The sequence below is a fragment of the Eleginops maclovinus genome, chromosome 1, assembly GCF_036324505.1.
Source record: "Eleginops maclovinus isolate JMC-PN-2008 ecotype Puerto Natales chromosome 1, JC_Emac_rtc_rv5, whole genome shotgun sequence".
Lineage (NCBI taxonomy): Eukaryota > Metazoa > Chordata > Actinopteri > Perciformes > Eleginopidae > Eleginops > Eleginops maclovinus.
The window spans coordinates 19,034,710-19,054,631 of NC_086349.1; the positions used below are offsets into that span (position 1 = coordinate 19,034,710).

The 19,922-nt window shown below is 42.7% G+C and overlaps 1 protein-coding gene across 1 annotated transcript in view; it reads left to right on the forward strand.

Annotated features, from left to right (window-relative positions):
• Positions 1–19,922, forward strand: part of plxnd1 (plexin D1) — a 59,746-nt gene that overhangs the window by 26,664 nt on the left and 13,160 nt on the right. Inside the window, exons 13-23 of the mRNA XM_063889052.1 lie at positions 2,293–2,438; positions 7,185–7,290; positions 8,622–8,761; positions 9,185–9,364; positions 9,749–9,833; positions 9,960–10,223; positions 13,227–13,376; positions 15,959–16,073; positions 16,670–16,777; positions 18,338–18,450; positions 19,505–19,609. Of these exons, the coding sequence (XP_063745122.1) occupies positions 2,293–2,438; positions 7,185–7,290; positions 8,622–8,761; positions 9,185–9,364; positions 9,749–9,833; positions 9,960–10,223; positions 13,227–13,376; positions 15,959–16,073; positions 16,670–16,777; positions 18,338–18,450; positions 19,505–19,609 (1,512 nt within the window). The remainder of the gene's footprint in view (positions 1–2,292; positions 2,439–7,184; positions 7,291–8,621; positions 8,762–9,184; positions 9,365–9,748; positions 9,834–9,959; positions 10,224–13,226; positions 13,377–15,958; positions 16,074–16,669; positions 16,778–18,337; positions 18,451–19,504; positions 19,610–19,922) is intronic.

Consider the following 19,922-nt stretch of genomic DNA (forward strand, 5'->3'; position numbering starts at 1 on the left):
CACACACACACACACACCGCAGCAGCTCTTTGTTATATAGACATAGTGATTGTGTACAGCTAACATAATGAAAAGTGTTTTTCATTGTGTCGCATACAAACTTTGTCACAAGCACCAAAATATCAATAATACGGAGGAGGATTTCATTATTGCTTAAACTTTGCCACATACCACCTAATTGTGAAAAATGCCTTCTATTCAACGCAGTGACGTAACACAATGGAAACATTTATCATCTCCGCAGGCCCTTTATTCTCATGTGTGGGCTAGTTCGCTGTTTAAAAAAACATTGATTAGCAGTACTGCGCCGTCCAAAACAGGAACTGCCAAACATAGTTTATTCACGTCATGAAAGAAAGAGAGGGGATCTGGGTGAGACATAAATGGTTTGGGAGAGAGGATGGAGGAGGGCACAGTACAGTGAGTAGCCTTTTCCTGTTTTTGTCCTCGCGTCTTCCTCGATTATGTGAGGCCGAGGAGCTCGGGTGAGGAGCGGAAGATGAAAGCTCTGACCTCACTGCGGTCTCTACAAAACAAAAAATAACATAAAGGAGATGTATGGTTTCAGGTTGCATATCTGCATTTAGAATATATTTGCTCTGAATAGTATACTACGAATAATTTAGTCCTCAAATGCGTTTCACAGCTCCAACATTCCTTGTGGAGTTTTCTTTTTGCAGAGACACATTCACACCCTGTGCTCTCCCTGGAGGCCTGGCGGAGTTTGCGCTGTAAATCAAGACTTGCAGACTTGTAAGAGGTGTAAATGAACAGCATGCCAGCTGATGTTGATGTCAATGCTCAATGGCACACCAGAGACACAATAGGTGCTATAAAACGCATAATGATGATAAATAACGCTGCCAACTGCGGAGCTCCATCGAGAGCTTGGGTGCTTTTCATTTGTCTGCCAGACTACAGTATGTATGCACTACATGTGTACAAAGGAATGTGTTTCTATCAAAGGAAGTATATATTGGTATATATGTAGGCATGGCGTAACACTTGCTAGGCAGACATGTAATACAACCCCCAAAACATTTACATCATTTCCTGAGGAGTAGCACAAAAACACTGTAAGTAATGGATCGGTTTGTTTTCGCGCTTTATTAAAGGTAATACACATTATTTTCTTAACCACCTCCCTGTTATAGTGTGGAAAATATAGTTTATTTATCCGCGCTGTCACTCTCGTGGTTTTTATATTATCTCCATGCAGAACCAAACCTTGTCCCCTAACTTAGACCAAACAGAAGAGCTGTTTTCATTCCTAGGTTTAGCTTTTGATAAAGCCGGAGCCAGGCCAATAACGCAGCAGGGTCACACCAACCTCTGCTCTGCCAGGGGGTCATTCAGAGAAGCATGCACGCAGCTGGGTTACTGTGCTGCAGTGACAAAATGAGAGTTGATTGCTTCTGTCTGGGCGTTGGCGATGCTATCTCTGAAGCTGCATTTCTGTGGTAATTGGAGAGGTGACTAGCCTCTTTTCTTCTCTCCACGGCCATTGAATGGAAAGTTAAGAGACCAAAGGCAAGGGCTGAAATGATGCATGAGAACATGCCTCTGAACAACAGCAGAGATGGGACTAAGGAATTTGACAGAACAGACACGGAGTAGAAAAACAGATGAAAGGGAAAAGCACTGTGCATTAATTCCCCTGTTGAGGCTTTGCTCTCTCACCACCACCATCAGCATTCACTCTCCTCTCGACACTCAGTTCCCTAAATTGCCTCCCCACTCATCCACCTTTCTGCCGTGCTCTCCACCTCGCCTCTACAGCCCTTTCTCTCTCACTCTGTCTGTCTCTTGTGGGATGTGAAGGGGGCTCTTAGGCTGCTCTTTATTTGCATGTGCTGTAGAGGATTAGAGGCTGAAGAGTCTCAGACACAGTTAAGAGCCTGCTTTGTGTGTGTGTGTGTGTGTGTGTGTGTGTGTGTGTGTGTGTGTGTGTGTGTGTGTGTGTGTGTGTGTGTGTGTGTGTGTGTGTGTGTGTGTGTGTGTGTGTGTGTGTGTGTGTGTGTCTCGCCTAAATCACGTGTCTATTCTTTTAGATCTCAGTCTTCAGCTGAAGAACACTTAAATAAGCCACTTGTCCTTATCTCCCTGTGTGCCACCCTCCACGTCAGCGTCAATGACAGCATCTCTATTCTCTTAATTCTCTGTCATGATCATTATCAACCATCATCAGTGGAACATCTTTAAGGGATATGATATACTTATGAGCTATCATTTATCGTGCATATTACAGGGTTTTCTTTCCCCTTGTTCATTACCTCGCTCTGTCTTTGTCAGATCTCCCCCCTGAGGGGTCCAGTGGAAGGAGGCACCCGGCTGACAGTACAGGGCAAGAACCTGGGCCGGAGGGCTGCAGCTGTAACGGTTTCTATTGGAGATGTGCCATGTCCTCTCCTGCCTGAGCTCTACACCGTCTCTGTGGAGTAAGTATTCTAACATATGGCTTCAATAAGGATTCACAAATTTGCATGTTTAGGCTTATATCAACTGAAGTGTTTGCTGAAGCGGTGTTCAGACACTTCTCCCCCTTATTTAATTATGTTTGCCATCATCTACAATATCAGAATGTCATGACGGAGGAAACAACAGATTGTCCTATACATTAACTAGTACTTATATATATATTTAACCCTGCAATAATAAGTCACTGTGCTGCAATGAAGTGTGCCTATTTGACAGCTAGCAATTACCGGTTGTCATGGTAACTTGACATGCTCTGAGGAAGGTGAATGGTCAGGTGGACGCCAGGCAGATCAAGTAATGGAAAGATTTGTCACAGTCAATATACCTCAAAGAAATCCTAGCATGTGCAGCTCAGTCCTGAACAGAGTGAACCAGACCTGCCCTCAGATCAGACAGTACTCTGAGAGCCACATGACTCATTACATTTAATGGATAGAGAATGGATCTGCAGGGAAAACATTAAAGGTAACCATGCATTAAAAAAAGTTCAAAATCCATCCCTATAATAGCAGATGTACAGTGTATTTAGAGGAAAACTAAATGAAACACATCAACGGATGTTTACAAGTCTTTGGAGATTCAAGAAATGTTTGGTCATATTCTGCCAATCACACTGTCAACAGTTAAGTTGCATTGTGGGTGATAGAGGTGTCCAGTTTGGGAATGGATGAAATAAAAAAAGCATAACTTCTACCTTTGGTTAGGGTGCTTAAATCCCAGCAGCAAATAAATGAGACTGAAATGTACTTTTGAGCAAATTATACTTTTTGTCTTGTAATTCAAAAGCTTTTATTTAAAAGGAAAACCCCCAATTTAGTCGACTTGAAATAAGTGATTAAACTTCCCACTCACAAAACACCATCTTTGACCATTAAATGTCCTACAGTCTCAAAACTAGAGTGCAACCATCCCTGCATGGCTTAGTTTACATGTATTCATGAGACTAATTTTCACAAATATTATTATGCAGCACGCTTCTCATTTCAAGCGACTCCATCGCCATTCTTCCGTAGCTCAGGGACCATCACACTGTCACCATGGAGACAGCAGGACCCCACTTTGACACCGGCACCACAGAGCTCGGTGGAAGTCGATAACTCTACAGTTACACCCAAACTTCCCTTCAGTATCTGTAATGTTGCTTGAATGGAAGTGTTTATCTGGTCTTGCTCCGCTGAAGCCGATCATTGTATTGAGACCAGTTGGAGGGTGACCTGCGGGTCTTACCTGTCACTCCAGCAGCCTGACACATTCCCCGAAAACCACACATGCTGAAAACAGCGAATCGCATTTCACTCCAGGAGTGTTCTCATCTCCTGTCCTCATTCCTTATTGGATCCAGAGGATGGTTGTTATGACAGCAGAGAATATTCTTGCTGTAAGTAGCTGTGACAAATCATAACACGTCAGTGCATCTGACAATGTCAGCACATTTGACTTGCACGCACAGCTTTACATTTTCTATCCTTGTTGGGGCCTCCTGCTGATTTGATTAGATGTGATGCCACCTCATTCCCTCAACCTATACCCTTTACATTCAACCATAACATTTAAAGAGGTCCTATTACGCTCATTTTCAGGTACATATTTGTGTTTTGTGCCTCTACTGTGACATCTTAAATGTTGTAAAAGCTCTTTATTTTTCTCATACTACACATCTTTTCACCCTCTGTCCGAAACCAGAGCCCAGTCTGCTCTGATTGGTTAGCTGGCCGGCTCTGTTGTGATTGGTCAACTGCTAAGAGATGTCCCACCCCTTAGCATACAATTGGTTGAAGTGGAAGCCAATAGAAGTGCGGGTGTTACATGGTGATGTCACTATGTTACGGATAATATGCCAAGGAGTCAAATCGGGGTGTTTCAGGCAGTGGGGGAGTGTTTGGGAGAGAAACTCCCTCTGGAGGGAACACAGGGATTTTTACATACCTTGTTTAAAAATAAAACAACCTATTTTTACCACATCGATAAATATGCCCAAAGATGAAAGGGCTGTATGAAAATTATTCACAAAAATGTCCTCACCCAGAAGATCTAAAATTCAAAATAGACCCTATAGAAATGCGACACACACACATTACCCTGCACACACACACTGGCATATGTGACCTCATTTAGCAGGGCTGTTGAGACAGGTGTCTGCTCGTGTGCTGAGAGGTGAAAGTTCACAGCTGTGTGCCACAAGGTGCAGCACTAGAGAGGTCGTGCTCCACTCACTTGGTGTCACATTTAAATTAATGACACAGTCATCCTAGGCACACCTCATTTACTGGAGTACTTTCCTAGACTTTTGAAAGGGGTGCTTCACGCTGCCCTCTTTATCATTTTCATATGAGCCTTGAGTGGCCTTCGCCCAGTCTATTTAGCTCACAGCACTTGCACTACATCCAAACACTCACAGACTTGATTGTTGATGATCCTCATCATTCACTCAAGGGAAATGATCAGCGACATCTTTGAAAGTAGACAAAATATTGGTCTCTGGAGCCCATAATATATTCGCAATAGGCGGTGCTGGAATGTGGAGCAGGGGTCAGTCTGGCTCTGTCTCCTCAGGGAGTCTGCATGTCCTTTGACTGCGATCACGCTGCATCAACATCACACACACCAGGGTGACTGCAGGTCTGCAAACATCTTAAAACATGGAATTCAGTTTTCTTTCAAAAGGCCATAAGGTAATAAAAAGTATTGTATTTCATTTACAAGGCTTTTTTGTTTGTCTTCATATCTCAGTGGGTGATGTCACACACCTATAAACTAAAAGTGGAATATTTTTAGGGGACTGTGCACGCACATGAGCCCTGTAGCAAGTACTGACTGCTACTCCTGCTAGCTGAAGCAGTGATGGGAAACTAATCGTCTCATAAAAGGCAATTTTCTGATTTAGCAGAAACTTCAATGAACTTTAACTCATTAATCATTCTTTGTTTGTTAATCTGTCTTTCATTTTTGAGACAGTTTCCCTGGTCATGTTCATTTCAGTAATCTATCATTGGACATAATTGGTATACACTACAGGTAGGTGTGCAACAATAAAACATTTAGAAAATTGGCATCTTTCTCTTCACCTTCACCTTCGACTGTGAAAATGTGATGGATAATGTTTCACTATTTTTGGACATTTTTTGTATCATAATATGAATAGGGAAAATAGTTGCCAGGAGAATCGTTATTAAAAAAGAACTGCCCTGATTGCAGGGAGCTACTGAAAACAAATGAATATACTGACGAATAATACTAAGACCATATTGTCCTTACTGGATGTCCTTCATACTTAAATGGTTTGTGAAAAACATAATAAACTGCATTGTACGCGGTGTTGACGTTTATGGAACAGTCTTACATTCTAACTTAACCCTGAAGACACACACTCCCGTGTCTGTCTACTGTTTGTATGCTACAGGTTGAAATCAACACACCTATCTGCTGATAAGCCTTTTTGTGTCAGTACAAGATATATTGGCATTATATTTCAGTTCAATAGCAGATATGATGTGATGTCTTTGTCTGATAAGAGTTTGATTGTCAGCCTGAATCCAGTTTGGCCTGGAGCAATCCCACAGGTTTCAGTCAGATTCAGGCTTCAAGTTCTCTTATCTACTCATGTTTCATTTTATCTGCCTTCCTTTCTTCTCTAAGTCAGAGCATATGAAATTATGCATTTTCTTCAAACAGGTGCGCACCTGCCCTCATGGCACATAACTGACAGCACTTTAATTTGATTGTAATGGCACTCTTTACCTGACGCTGCTGTATTTAATGAGCACAAATGTGGACATTGCTATCAACAGATGGCTTGTATTGCAGGTTATTTTCGAATATTTTTTAACATCTATTCAAGCTTGTAAAGGAAAGCCATGATTTAAATGGGCTCATTACGTGCAGCAGTGGTGGCCTGACATTTAAAAACACACTCAGATGTAGCTTTCTGAGCCAGCCCTGGTCTCACACTCAGCAGCCTGACCCCGGCCAAGCCCCAATCTGTCCTGCCCAGCCTCATCTCACCGTATGTCCTGCCAGGTCCTCCTACATAAAACACTGCTCCTCCGCTTATGTAAATTCCCCACAATTCCTCTGTCAATCATCCAATCACTCACTGAGATTTAAAACCACTGTAGCACCAGGCACCTGACCACATGAACTGACAGGGTGTCTAGCTGGAGGAGCATCATGTGAGGTGATAAAGGTTGTGTTTCCCCCACAGAACATTTATTCCAGTGAAGCCCCAGAACAGTAGATCCCTGTGCCTCGCTTCACCTCGGCGTCATTAATATAAGACGTCCCTGTAGAGTGTGCACTGGTGACACACGGCTTAATCACAGCCAGGAGGCAAGAGAACAAGCCTCAGCAGCCCCTTAATCTCCTCTGTGGTTAGACACATCTGGTGTGAGGAGCTTTAACCTTATATCTCTAATATCTGATATACCAAGGCTTTATTGGATTCCATATGTAAATACGGTCTGATGAATTAGTTCATAACCCCCGTTCTCCGAAATTAATTACACGTCTTTGTATGGCTGTCATGATCGGGATATCTTCATCTTTATATTGGTTCCCCTCACTTTTCATTGTTGTCTTTTTTTTTATTAGTTTATTACATTACAATTATAAACTCATTTATTTCAGTGTTCAATATCATCACATTTCTTTATTAACAGATCTCTCATCATGATGACAGCTAAACCAAGAGGTTTATTTTTATTTTTCAGGCTGGTGTGTGTCACTGGACAGTCTAAACATGAGAGGACAGATATTGTCCAAGTGGATGTGGACCAGAGTGGGATTGGACTGTCAAAGGAGAGCTTCTCGTACTTAGTGAGTATTCTCCAGATATATACCCTCCTGCTGATCTGTTCTGTCTGTCTCTCCCTTCACATTCTTCTTCTTCTACGCTCTCTTGTTCCCCACTGGGAAAACCTCCCCATGTGTGTCAGTTGAGTGTTAACAGATGCATTTTATGATACTGAAGAATGCAAGTGTGTGGGAAGCTTCAAACGTCCATCCGAACTGCAACTAAGCACCATTGTCATTCTGCACTCGCTGCCAACAAAAACAAATATGGTGATTGTTGGAATGTCCCTTTGCTCTGAATTCATCACTGGTCGAGGCGAGCTGGCCAGCATTGTGTAAATTGACCTCGACCCACACAGTTTCCCATTGGATTTGGACTATTTAGTCATTGGAAATACCCATGTGAGCCCCTTGTTTCTTTTTGTTTGTAGACAAAGCACTTCATAATTTAGTGCTGGAACGGTCTATCATTTCAGCGGCTTCTTAAGGCAGCTCTCCCTGTGAGTCATCCCGCAGAGAAATAACCCTGATCTTGAAGCCTCTCTTGATATTAAGAGGATGAAACAAATCCAGAACAACAAACATTACTTCGTTCCATTGTGGGAACTTTTCTCAGGTTTCCTTATCCATCTCCAAGATGAACAGAGTGTGAGAGGTTTTTACTAATGAACGATGAGGGGAAGATGTGGGAGAAAGGGAAAACAGTTTTGGAGACAGGATATGTGCCTCTACTGAATCTCCTTCCTCAAACTTTTAGACGGAAACATCTGCCTCCTTACGCCCACTTTGACACACAAACATACAATAGGTCTTCTCCATCCGTGCACACTAAGGAAGTGAATCCTGTCAGTGATGATAAGAGGTTTCCCTGGAGGCGAGGTTCATAGCGGGGATAAAAAGTTTGGAAAGAGCAGGAATGCTGATGCTGGTAGCTGCAGAGCTGGACAGAGATATTCATCTTTGCCCCAGGAACATGTGTGTATGTGTGTGTATGTGCATCATATATATGCCTTTGCATGTGCATTATTGCCTCTTAGTATATCTGTCCTGCAAGCTCTACCCCACAGGCCTGTTGGCTTCAGCAACACTTTAACATATTGCAGCGTGGGCTGTCTTCACAGTTTTTCTTCACTAATTTACTGTTATAGTCAGCAGCTGTCTCAGTCAATCTCTGAAGAAAAGATATTTCAACCACAGAAGATGAGGAAATATTTGATTTGGTGTCAAGAAAAGCATCATAGAGCATAAAACACAGTTTCAGTGAGCCTGTCTTTTCGGGTGACAGAAGCTGTCAGATGTTTGGTGGAAAATTTGATATGTTGTTTAGTCATGTGTTGTGCCTCGTCTGTATTCAGATCCCAAAACTGCTGTCCGTGGAGCCAACAAAGGGCGCCCGAGCTGGAGGAACTATCGTCATCATCAGCGGGCAAAACTTGGACATTGGCTCTCAGGTCATAGTCAAGGTCAACAACTCGTTGGAGTGTATCATCACAGAGTGAGAACTCATTATTTTGATGTTGTTTTTCTTTCAGTCTCAAGTCTGTCAGAAGCGTCTACTTTTAGACATTAAATGAAACAGTAATGTGTTATTTGGTTATGGTGTAAAGTGCTGAACATGCATATACCTAATATTAAATATTATGTGCTGTGTGCAAGGCTTGCATGAAATTACCAGGTCAAAACCTTTGTTAAGGCCAACTCAAACCGTTTTTACAGAAGTAAGACTTAATTCCAAGTCTCTAGCGACATTTTGCTGCTCTGCTTGTGGCTTGATTCATGAGCATATTTAGGAAAATCTGCCATTACTGCAATAAACATAATGAACTTATCTTTGATGCTAAGTGGAAACATGTGGGTACTTGAGTACTTGTAGACATCACAAGATGTGTGGTCATGATGTCTATCTTCTTTTTTTTAGTAAAACAGATGAAACCATTGAGTGCATCATGCCTGCAGCCTTACAGGCAAACACTGAGTCAGTGGCAGTGTGTGTGGAGTTTGAAAACCTTCCCTGTCAAAGTGCAGAGCTGAGTACCTTCTACACCTACCAGAAGAACCCCACCATCAGCTTCATCCACCCCAAAAAGAGCTACCTCAGGTAAGTGGTCTGCTACACACATCACCAGTATCACAGCCAAGAAGTCTCAAACATCTCAAGTTGGAGGACTCTGCAGTTCCCCTCCCAGAGTCACTGACATAAGTCATTACTGGAATGTCGTCCTGATGTGCAGCGTTTTCTCCCTTTTGTGTTCTAAATAGCACAGTGTGCGTGTGACAGCATAGCGGCATGTCTTTGATGACATGTGTGCGGATTTGCACTACAGTCGAACTGCTTTGCATTATTATCTGGTTCTGTCTCTCTCCTATTTTGGTGCCGTGTCCCAAAAGTATTTGCATACCAGTGTGAATTTGACACATTTTTGTCATGACTGAGATTTGACGCTCTGTCCGTATCTGTGTGTGTGTGTGTGTGGTGTCACAGTGGGGGTAGGACTATCACAGTGAACGGTCAGGGTTTTGATCTGGTGCAGAGTGTCACCATGGAGGTGCTGGAAATTGGAGACAAAGTAAGTAATTAACTGTAATTAACCCCCCCTCTTTTACCAACCAATAGATTTAGAGGAATAGTTTCGTTAATGACATTAACCATGATATCCATTTTAACTACTTTGTCTTCCCTGGCCCTTCTTCAGCGCTGCACAGTGGTCTCACCCTTTATAATCACCTGCCCCTCCCCGGCGTCCAGCCAGTCCCAGCAGACCACCGTGCAGTTTATCTTGAACGGAGTCCTCTACACGGGCGACAACCCCTTCAACTTTGATAGTGAGGAAGAGGAGGGGGAGCCTCATAAAGGTCACTTCCCATTGGAGTACGTGGAAGACCCCCAGTTCTTCACTGCCAACAAGGAGAAGCTGATTAAACACCACCCAGGAGAGCCACTGACACTCATCATCAACGTGAGTGACCCGGCAGAGACAGGAAGTCAAGATTAGTTCTTCTTTGTTACGTTGGTTTCCTGAAAGTCGAGCCCAATGCTCACTTATAAAATGTTTGTGTTTAAGTCAATGTTGTCAACCTATAATTGTTTGGGTTTTTCCTTTACACACTATATACTGTGCGGAGCAATAGTTTGCAATGGCATTAGGGTTGTATTATAAATGATCATGAAAACAATCTGCAGGTAATGTTTACCATGTTTACCATACTGGTTTGCCTGCTTAGCATGCTAACATTTGCTAACTTGCATCAAACACAACATTCATTTGAGGCTTATGGGAATTTCATTAAGTTTGCAGGTATTTGGTTGGACTCCAAGGTTTTAGACAGAACAGTTATTACCTGATGATTCCTTGAGGTAAATAAAAATCAAGGGATTAACAAAGCAATTTATCGTGAGTGGAACATGAATGTCTACTCAAGATTTTGTCTGCCGTTGTTGAGAAATGTCCCTAAAAATACAAAAATGTGGACCTTAAAGTGACAATGAGTCAGGGGATCCCCAAAGGAGGATACACCCTCAGGCGGTCGTGAGTGCCTACGTTGTTTGAACAACTAACTACCCATTTTTTTAACAAGGCTTGTAATCTGATGAAAACACAGACTAGCCTACATTTTATATTTAGTGAGAACGGTCAGACTTAAAAGAAGAATCAGTGAGAACACCAGCTTTGACAATCTCTGCTTCTAGCACTCCTTTTTGGAAATACTACATAGAACAAGTGACGGTATTCTCTTAAGGTTTCTTGGTTCCAAAAGCGGCCCTCCTGTAAACAGCATGCGCCCACTGTGAAGAGCAGACAAGACTGAGCGTTCCTTTTATTAATATTCACATAAACCAGAGGCACATAAAACACATCAAAGACCCTGTCCGCTGAGACGTGTTGATTTCAGTTGGGGGTCGGAGAGGGGGGGAGGGTGCAGTGGCAGCTCTGTGGGAGGTCTTAAGTTCCCGTGGTCTGGCTGATCTAAGCACCTGTCTGCATGGATTCGTCACCCCAACAGGCTGCAGGCTGTGACACCGTATGACATTCAAACGCTAACAGTACAGACAGGGAAGTTTGAACACAGCTTCCTCTTGATGTGTTTGTGAGGATCAGGTTGAGGCCCCTGCAGGAATCGCTGCCTCAGCCTGTCTACATGGCCGACTTGTCGTGTGTTGTTTCCTGTTTTCTTTAGGAAGGTGGATTCCACTTGCGGTTGACCTGAAGGAGGGAGGAAGATTCTGTGTGTTTGTTTAATAGGGAGCTTGTTAGTCAGCCAGATCCTATATTAAGAAACTGCGCTGGAATGTGGGTGGATTTTGTTTGCTTTCATCCTGTTTTGGCCTTCAGAATCCATTGTTTTGGTTAAATGAGTTTAATTTGGAAAATGTTGTGATGTATACATTGTGATTAACAATATGCTCCAACATATTCTGCATGATTACTTGTTGCACTTTATGCCTTTTTGCATTTATGAGCAACGTTTGTGTGTGTATGCGTGTTTGGGTAGTGCAAATGTTTTGTCTGTGTTAGGAAGCATTTGTTGACAGAGACCCAGGGGGTGGCATCCTGCAGTGGGGACAGGACAGGGCCCTGAGGGTGTAATCAGAGCAAGGAAGCACACTGGGGATACACACACACACACTCACACTCACACTCACACTCACACTCACACTCACACTCACACTCACACACACACACACACACACACACACACACACACACACACACACACACACACACGCACACACACACTTCCTTACTCGTCATTCGCATATCAAAGGAAAATACAATTTTCATACAAATTGGGTATTTTTTTGTATTTTTTGGCTTCACTCCTATATAATAATAATAACACGGTACCTTCAAAGTTAACTTCAGAGGTGTAGAAAGGCTTGGTGACATGACAAGAAGCAAGGGCAGTCAGTTTTTCCTAATTTATTTAGAGGAGAAAATTAAGATTAATTGTAAAGTTAATATCCATATGAGTTTGCCATAAATAAACAAATAAATGATGACTACAATATCCGTCTTTAGGCGATGTTCTGCATCGATTGCCCTATAGAGCAAGCACACGTTTTCTTGAACCCTATCTCCCACCAATTTGGTCTACGGCATATTTACTTGAACAGAGGAAGGAAAATAACTCTAGATTCTGCCAGCGGTGCATTTTTTTCAGCTTTTAAGACATAACGTTTTAAGATGAAATAATTTAGAAGCGGAGATATCCTGACCGTTCGTCCCTAGTAGTGCTCCAAAAACACTGGGTGCTACAGTTTTTAATGATGTAACTTAAAAGTTTCTTTCATTATACCCTCCCTGCCTAGTGAAGATCTTTCATACTCTATGTCCCAGAGGCTTACTGTTACAGTCTCCAACACCAAGCTGAGATAAACCCTGATTACATCACTACATAATCAGGGTTTTTATATATATATATATATATATATATATATATAAACAGTATATAAGACACATAATATATAAAACTGTTCTGATCCATTGTTTCTGTTTGCCTGGCTGAGTAGTTGTGGAGAAGAAATTAGCAGTGTGAGGTCGGGCTTCGATTGCAACAGGACAGAGTTGGATTAAAAAGGCTTACATCAACAGACTTCTGTAAAGGCCCTGAGAATGTTATTTTGGGCAGACACAGGGATGACTGTCAGCGGGTTTGTATGTAGAAACTTCCTTGGCCATGTAGGAGAGGCAGCGGGAATGTTTGCTGCTTTAAGCTGAACTCGAGCCCAAACTGGAGGATTTTTTTGCTGGCTTCCTCTGTGTGACAGCTGCATGACAGGCCTGCCGCAGCTCGGTTTCTCTGTGTTTGTGTGGATACGAGAATGTTTTTGTGTCTGCATGTATGTGTGGTTGTGAGCTGCTGTGGCCTTCATGTATGTTATCTGTGTCTGTTCAAACCAGGCCTCTCTGGTCTCTTTCCACTGACCGACTGACGGCTGTTTTTGTTCGTTTCTGGCACAGAAAGGGCCGAGCGATCTGGAGCTGGTGCCCGAGGAATACTCAGTGATGATTGGCTCGTATCCCTGTAACATCAGCTTCCACAACGACCAGCTGTTCCACTGCACCATCAATGGGCTGCTGAGCTCTAACGAGAACGAGCTCCCTGTCACTGTAAGTATGCAAACATGTGAAACACCACAATTAAATACAAATGAACATGCAAACTAGTCTAGAAAATATTGCTGCTTAGACCCTGATAATTTTAGGATATCACCCATCTGTCACACAGTACTCATAAGCCAAACATTTTATCAGAATTTCAGACCATCTGTGATGTTCATTGAAACAGATTTGATCCGCTCTACCATGCACTGTCAGTCACAAGTATGTGTCTCTCCCGGCATTATGAATGGTTTGTAGTCTCTGGGCCTGCCTCCATTAATCAGCAGTCATTGGTGAGCCATCACTTAACGCCACAATGCCACAGTCGAACAATGAAATGTTTACCACATTCCCGTTATCTCTTCAATCCCTTATCAGCCTGTCTATAATCGTCTATCTCACAAACCCTATCTGCTCACAGCAAGTCATCTGATTCATCGATGATCTCCTCACTTGTGTTTTTGTTTTGTCTCCGGGTTCCTTCTTTCTCAATTAAAGGACTTAATGAAGACTAGATCGAACACTTCAGTCTTGATCAAATCAGACTCTCTCTTTGGTCTACGCATGTCTCCCATCTGTTGTTGTAGGGCTTTATCAAGTTGGAAAAGCATTCATCTATATTTAAATATGAGCCAGACTGAGAGTGGTTTGCCGAAATAGCTCAGAAAATATTACTCTATCTCTTTTCGGTAAGTTAGGTTGTACCGTAAAAAAACGTATCCCCACTTTGACACAGAAATAGCTGGAAAACTCTTTTACCCCTCCCCCTTTTTCTGTCTATTTCTCTCTCCCTTCCTCCCCTCTCTTGTGTACCTGTGGCTCGTTGTCATCCACACCCAACCCCGTCTGTAGCTCTCAGGATATCTGAGAATAAACACAGGCAATTAGTGAAAACATAAATGGAGGGCAGGGGTTAAATGAGATGTCATAACACAAACGGGTGGGCTGCCTGCGTGTGAGAAGAATGAGAGAATGATTTGTGTGCAACAGTTCGACAGAGGCATACACACGGCATTTTCCCTTGTGTCAGCCCATTTGTATAAATGCATACATGTATATGTAGTTCCGTTGCGTGGCTTATGGCCATTTACGTTTCTTCACTTACTTTTGGTGGCACATCTATTTTTACACGCCTGTGTTTAGCTTGGCTCTGAAGTGGAGCTGAGCTGCAGAAGTGGATGTGGGGAAGCAGTGTTTTTGGACCCTGAGCGAAACAGGAATATGGAACAATGGCATTTTCCCCTTCATTTCACCAGGCATGGCTATTGCAGTCTCTGGAAGAAGGCCTTCTTTCGCTGGTCTGGGTAAATAAATGTCTAGACCAGAGGGAGGAAGATGAATTGAGAAAAGCAGGAGAGAGCCTTGTGAGCCAGATTCCCCCCTCAGAGTGAAACCAGCGTATGAGGGATTTGGTTTGAGGATTGGAGGCTTTTTATCTGAGGCTCTTTTTAGGAAGTATGTTCGGATTGTGGCAGGAAAGGGAAGGATGTGAGGAGGGACCACAGAGACCCTGCTGACTAATCAGAAGGCAGAAGTGAAAGTCCTTTTCTTGTCACATCTGGGTTGCTCTGAACTGGATGACTCCTACAGCTTCTTGCAGCGAGAGGCCATTTCTCAAATCCACACTGTGCAATTTATTTCCGTGTCTGCACCTGTGTCCATGAAAAAAATGATGTTTATGTGCATGTGTGCAGTTATTTGTGTTCCCATTAACAACTTCCTATGATGTATTGCATGTATGATTGTTCTGTATTACAAAGAAAATATGTAATGCATTCTCTGCTCATTACTGCTCCCCTTGTTCTGCCTCTGTCTTTGTCTCTGTGTTTCAGAATCAAATTTGCTTTATTATAATAATACGAATAATGAGAGTATTGCCAAATAGCAGATGTACAAGGCTTACAATAGTGTAATGCTGTATAAATTAAGAACAAAGACAACAAAGGATTATATTGGACTCCATCCATGTATCCAGGGAGGTCTTTAACAGTTGCAGATTTTGAAAATGAGGTGCCTTTATTTTCTCTTTCCCACAACTCAGACTTGTGACGAAGCTGAAACATGCAAGCGTTAGTGTTAATGAGTTAGAATAAGGTTCTGTCGTTGTATACTAAGGACTGCGGATGGAAATGAGCTGTAAGCTAAAATCTGGCATAAATCTTCTCTTCTCTTTTCTGAGATTAATATAATGTGTGCATGGTCCTTGTACAAAATAAATGCATAAACCATATCTTAAGTAAGCATTACACCTTAAGTTAACATAGAGAACCAAATATCTTATAATAAGAAAGTACATAAATAAATAATTTAAGTATATTAATACAGTATATGTATGTAAGGTCCACTACAAGTAGGTTTAATGTTCTTTCTCAAGAAGATTTCATTTTTCATGGTATATGGGGGAGGTTTATGGCTCTTTAAATGATGTTTTATGCGCAGAATAAAGATGCTCTTCATCTCAACACTTCCTCTAACTGGATGATCATACAAGTCTCAGATTGTGTGTATGGAAGGCAGCCTTTAGTAGTAGTAGTGAAGCGATAAAATATCAGAAGAGGAGCTCACTCCACTTTCATGTCTCTCTCTTGTAGGTGCAAGTGGGGAACTTTCGTCACACCATCGCGAAAGTGCAGCTCGGCGGCAGTGAGCTGGCCATCGTCGTTTCCATTGTGGTGTGCTGCGTGCTGCTGCTGCTGTGCACCGTGGGTAGGTTATGTACACACGCACAGCAGATGATGGATGTGTGCCTGCTGTAGCGATGGATGCTGCAGATGTGGAACAGATAAAAGGAATTTGGGGGTCAAAGTTTACCTCACTTGCTTCATCCCTCTTCAGTATCCGAAGCACAAAGACCCTACTGTTCCTCTCACTGTCTGCTCTGTCTGTGTGCTGATGTGTGTCTGTGTGTGCGTACTGTATTCTGCGTTCTGTGTGTGTGTGTGTGCAGGGCAGAAAAAATTGGTGCTATGGTGGATTTTCATACAGTATCCTGCTTTAAATCATCTGTCTGCAGATATTCACAGAACCCACTTAAGGGTTAGATGTTGTATGCAAATTAACTACTGAAATAACTTTATTTAAAAATAGACAAGCAACATTTGCATTGACATGGTTCACAAATACATTTATGTACACATTTTTCACAGGCTCACAAAAGGTGATATAAAATGATTCCTGTGTGTCATTTCAGAAACTTAAAACCCTTTTGATCTAAAAGATTATTATCTTGTTTACTTGACGCTGTCAGTGTTGATAACTGGCTTGGGTTGTAACATAATAAAACTGCATTTTGTTTTTCCCAGCTCTTGTAGTGTACTGCACAAAGAGCCGGAGGGCAGAGCGCTACTGGCAGAAAACCCTACTGCAAATGGAGGAGATGGAGTCACAGATCAGAGATGAGATCCGTAAAGGTGTGTTTGCACTAGAACCAGTACATGCACACACACACACACACACACACACACACACACACACACACACACACACACACACACACACACACACACACACACACACACACACACACACACAACCTCTAGTTTTGTCCTGGCTCTGCTATCAGAGTTATTTAGAAAGCAAATTATGTTTTGTTTCGTTTGACATGAAAAAGGAGCTTGTGGGAAGACTGAAATATTGACCACATATATTTGTGTGTGTGTTTGCCAAATGTGTGTTTGCGATTGTTTCTAGTCTGAAGTGGGAGGGAGATACAACAGATGACAGATTTGTGCCGAGTAAGCGTGACTCATAAAATACAGTGTCTGACAAATGATCAGTCACATGCAGACACACATAGCCTGTGCTGTGGCTACCCTTCATGAACAAGACCTGTGTGTGTGTGCGTGTGTGTTCGGTGCTGTGTGAGAGTGTATTTGTGTTTCCAGGGCATTAGAGTAAAGCCGTGTGAAGGCCACTCCGCGTCTGAGCAACCAGATTTATAGCGTAGAGATGGGGGAGACGGATAGAGAAAGAGAAATGGAGGGAGGAAGCGATAGGAGCGGGAGTCAGGGCCGCGAGTCCGAGGAGAAGTAAAAGCGTGGGAGGGAGTGGAGGGGAGGAGGAGAGGTTGTTTAGTCAGAGGACACAGATAGATTTGTGGCTGAGTTCAGGGTGAGTTTGCAGAAAGCGACGAATGGTTCTCCTAAGATGAAAGATGTGATAAAAGCAAAAGAAGAGGGAGTGAAGGAAAATGGGAAATTGACATATTCCAGGTTACTAGAATGGGAGGGTTTTCGTATTTGTCTGAAAAGTGAGTCAGAAGGGAGGATTGGTATTCAGGCATGCTGCGTCTAATCAGGTGCAAGGTGTGAACTGAATGCTGGTTTAGAGGATACTATTTGGAGCAGGAGGATAAATAACCTGGAGGAGTAAATGAAATATGTTTAAATCCCTCAGGTATAGCATTCCCTTTTCTCCACACAAACACAGTCTGAAGAAACTGGAATTGTAACCTAAATATGTCTCTCATCCTGTGACAGGAAGAGCTTTTCTATAAAGGGATCTCCAGGCTCATTAGAGGATAACATTATCCTATCCGAGTGGCCACAATATTAGCACACAGATTTCAGTAAGTGTCTGGACATGCTGATACTGTTTCTGCAGCATGTAAACCTCAGCCTGCACACATGTTTTGGATGGAGTGGATTTGGCTGCTCTGATTGTCATTTGGTAAATATTTGCCTGCTTCCAGAGCTGGACCGGAATAAAGAGAGAGAGCTCATATGGTTAGATTTAGGGAAATCAAATGACACATTTCTGTCTCATCTAAAATCTCTTTTAGTGAAATCTCACAGATTCTCACAGATCCCACCGGGGGAATGTGATATTTATTGCATTAGCATTTGAACAGATTTCTGACTCATTTTGCTTAGCAACGAATGAAGCTTAAAGAGCCAGAAACAGGGCTGTGGTTGAAAAAACGAAAGGTCCCAGGAATAAATCTGTATTTGGTTATTTCTTTTTTCTTCTAGGCTTTGCAGAGCTCCAGACGGACATGACAGACCTGACCAAGGAGTTGAATCGCAGCCAGGGCATCCCCTTTTTGGAGTACAAACAGTTTGTCACACGCACGTTTTTCCCCAAGGTGAGAAAGCCTATCCCATTTCTCCTCGCTATCTGATTTCCACTGGCAGACTGACCATACCATTTTTCTCAATAGTGTTAAATATTTGTTTTTCCACCTACATGTCGCATTTTTCCTGCTGCATGTAATATGTAGGATAAAAATTCACCTTGAAACTTTGAAACATACACCAGCAACTCGTGAAGGGTAGCTCAGTTTGGCACCCTGTGGGAGAGTTAATGTGTTCTCTGTAGGTAAGCATTTTGCTCATGTGTGATCCATCTTGAAGGTAGACTTTGGATCTATCAGTTGGTGGGTGTTTTTCCACTGATACAGACTGGCTGAACTCAGGGGGCTTTGTCTTTCAACCACAGACATGGACTCTAAAGGAGCCAGAACAATGGCGGGCACTGAGACAAGGAAACTTTCCCCCTGATTTCTCAAAACACACTCCTCACTCAGCTCACACACCCACACTGTTTTGCAAGTATACACGATCTTACACAACAGCAGCTGCGCTGGTTTGTTGCACTACTCACTGTTTTCAGTCGAGAAGGAAGTGAGTGGGGAGAGTGCTGAAAAGCTGCATGGAGGAAAACATAAATCCAAGTGTTCGTCTCTCATAGTACTCCGCTAAAACACTTAAAACATTTTACTCACGACCCTTTTTGCTCTCTTTTTTTTCCAATCGAGCTTCTGGTTCTTGTAGATTACACACACACAACAGTGTTGGACATCGACTTAGACACAGTTAGAATACAAGCCGAATGTAGCTGTTCTGAAATGACGGACAGAGTTGAAAGCCTGCCTCTTGGCTCTGGTTCAGCTGGTCTCAGAAGCCATTAAGGCTCACAACGTTTCGTGTCACGGTGTTATGTTTCCTTTTCATGGCCAGTCAGGGGCTTATTCAGGGTCTCTTTGGGAAATGTTGCTCTTTGGTTGTAGACAGAGAATTTTCCACCAATGTCTCAAGGCCAGCTCTTTTGTTTTCCTTATCTTTATCATCTCCCTGTGTTTATGACTAGAGCTGACATTGCTTTACAGTTTTTTGAGTGTGTGTGTTTATGTGTTTTAGATGTTTTCGGATTACGAGAAGAGTCTGGTTCAGCCTGCCTACGAGAATGATGGCCTGGGCCCTCGAGTGCTGCCGGAGACCCACCCGCTGCTGCAGGACTGGCAGGTGAGGGGTTAAGCCATTAGGGTTTCTTCTGCCAGAGTGCATTGATGTGGCTCCTTTTTCACTCCCTTGTTCCAACTGGGTCACGCAAGCTGAAGCTTATTACGGTTTCACATTTGGCGTGTTGTTGATGAGAAGTAAAGAAAGCACATAGTGTTTTCTCGTTTAAATGTGTTTGTGGAGTGAAACCAGTGGGCTGTGTGTGTTTGAGTGAGCTAACATGCTCTTGTGTGTGCAGAGATGAAAACTAATGCATGTCATTCAATGGTTTCTAGTGAGTGAGACACAATATTTCAGCTTGTCAAACAACACGCTG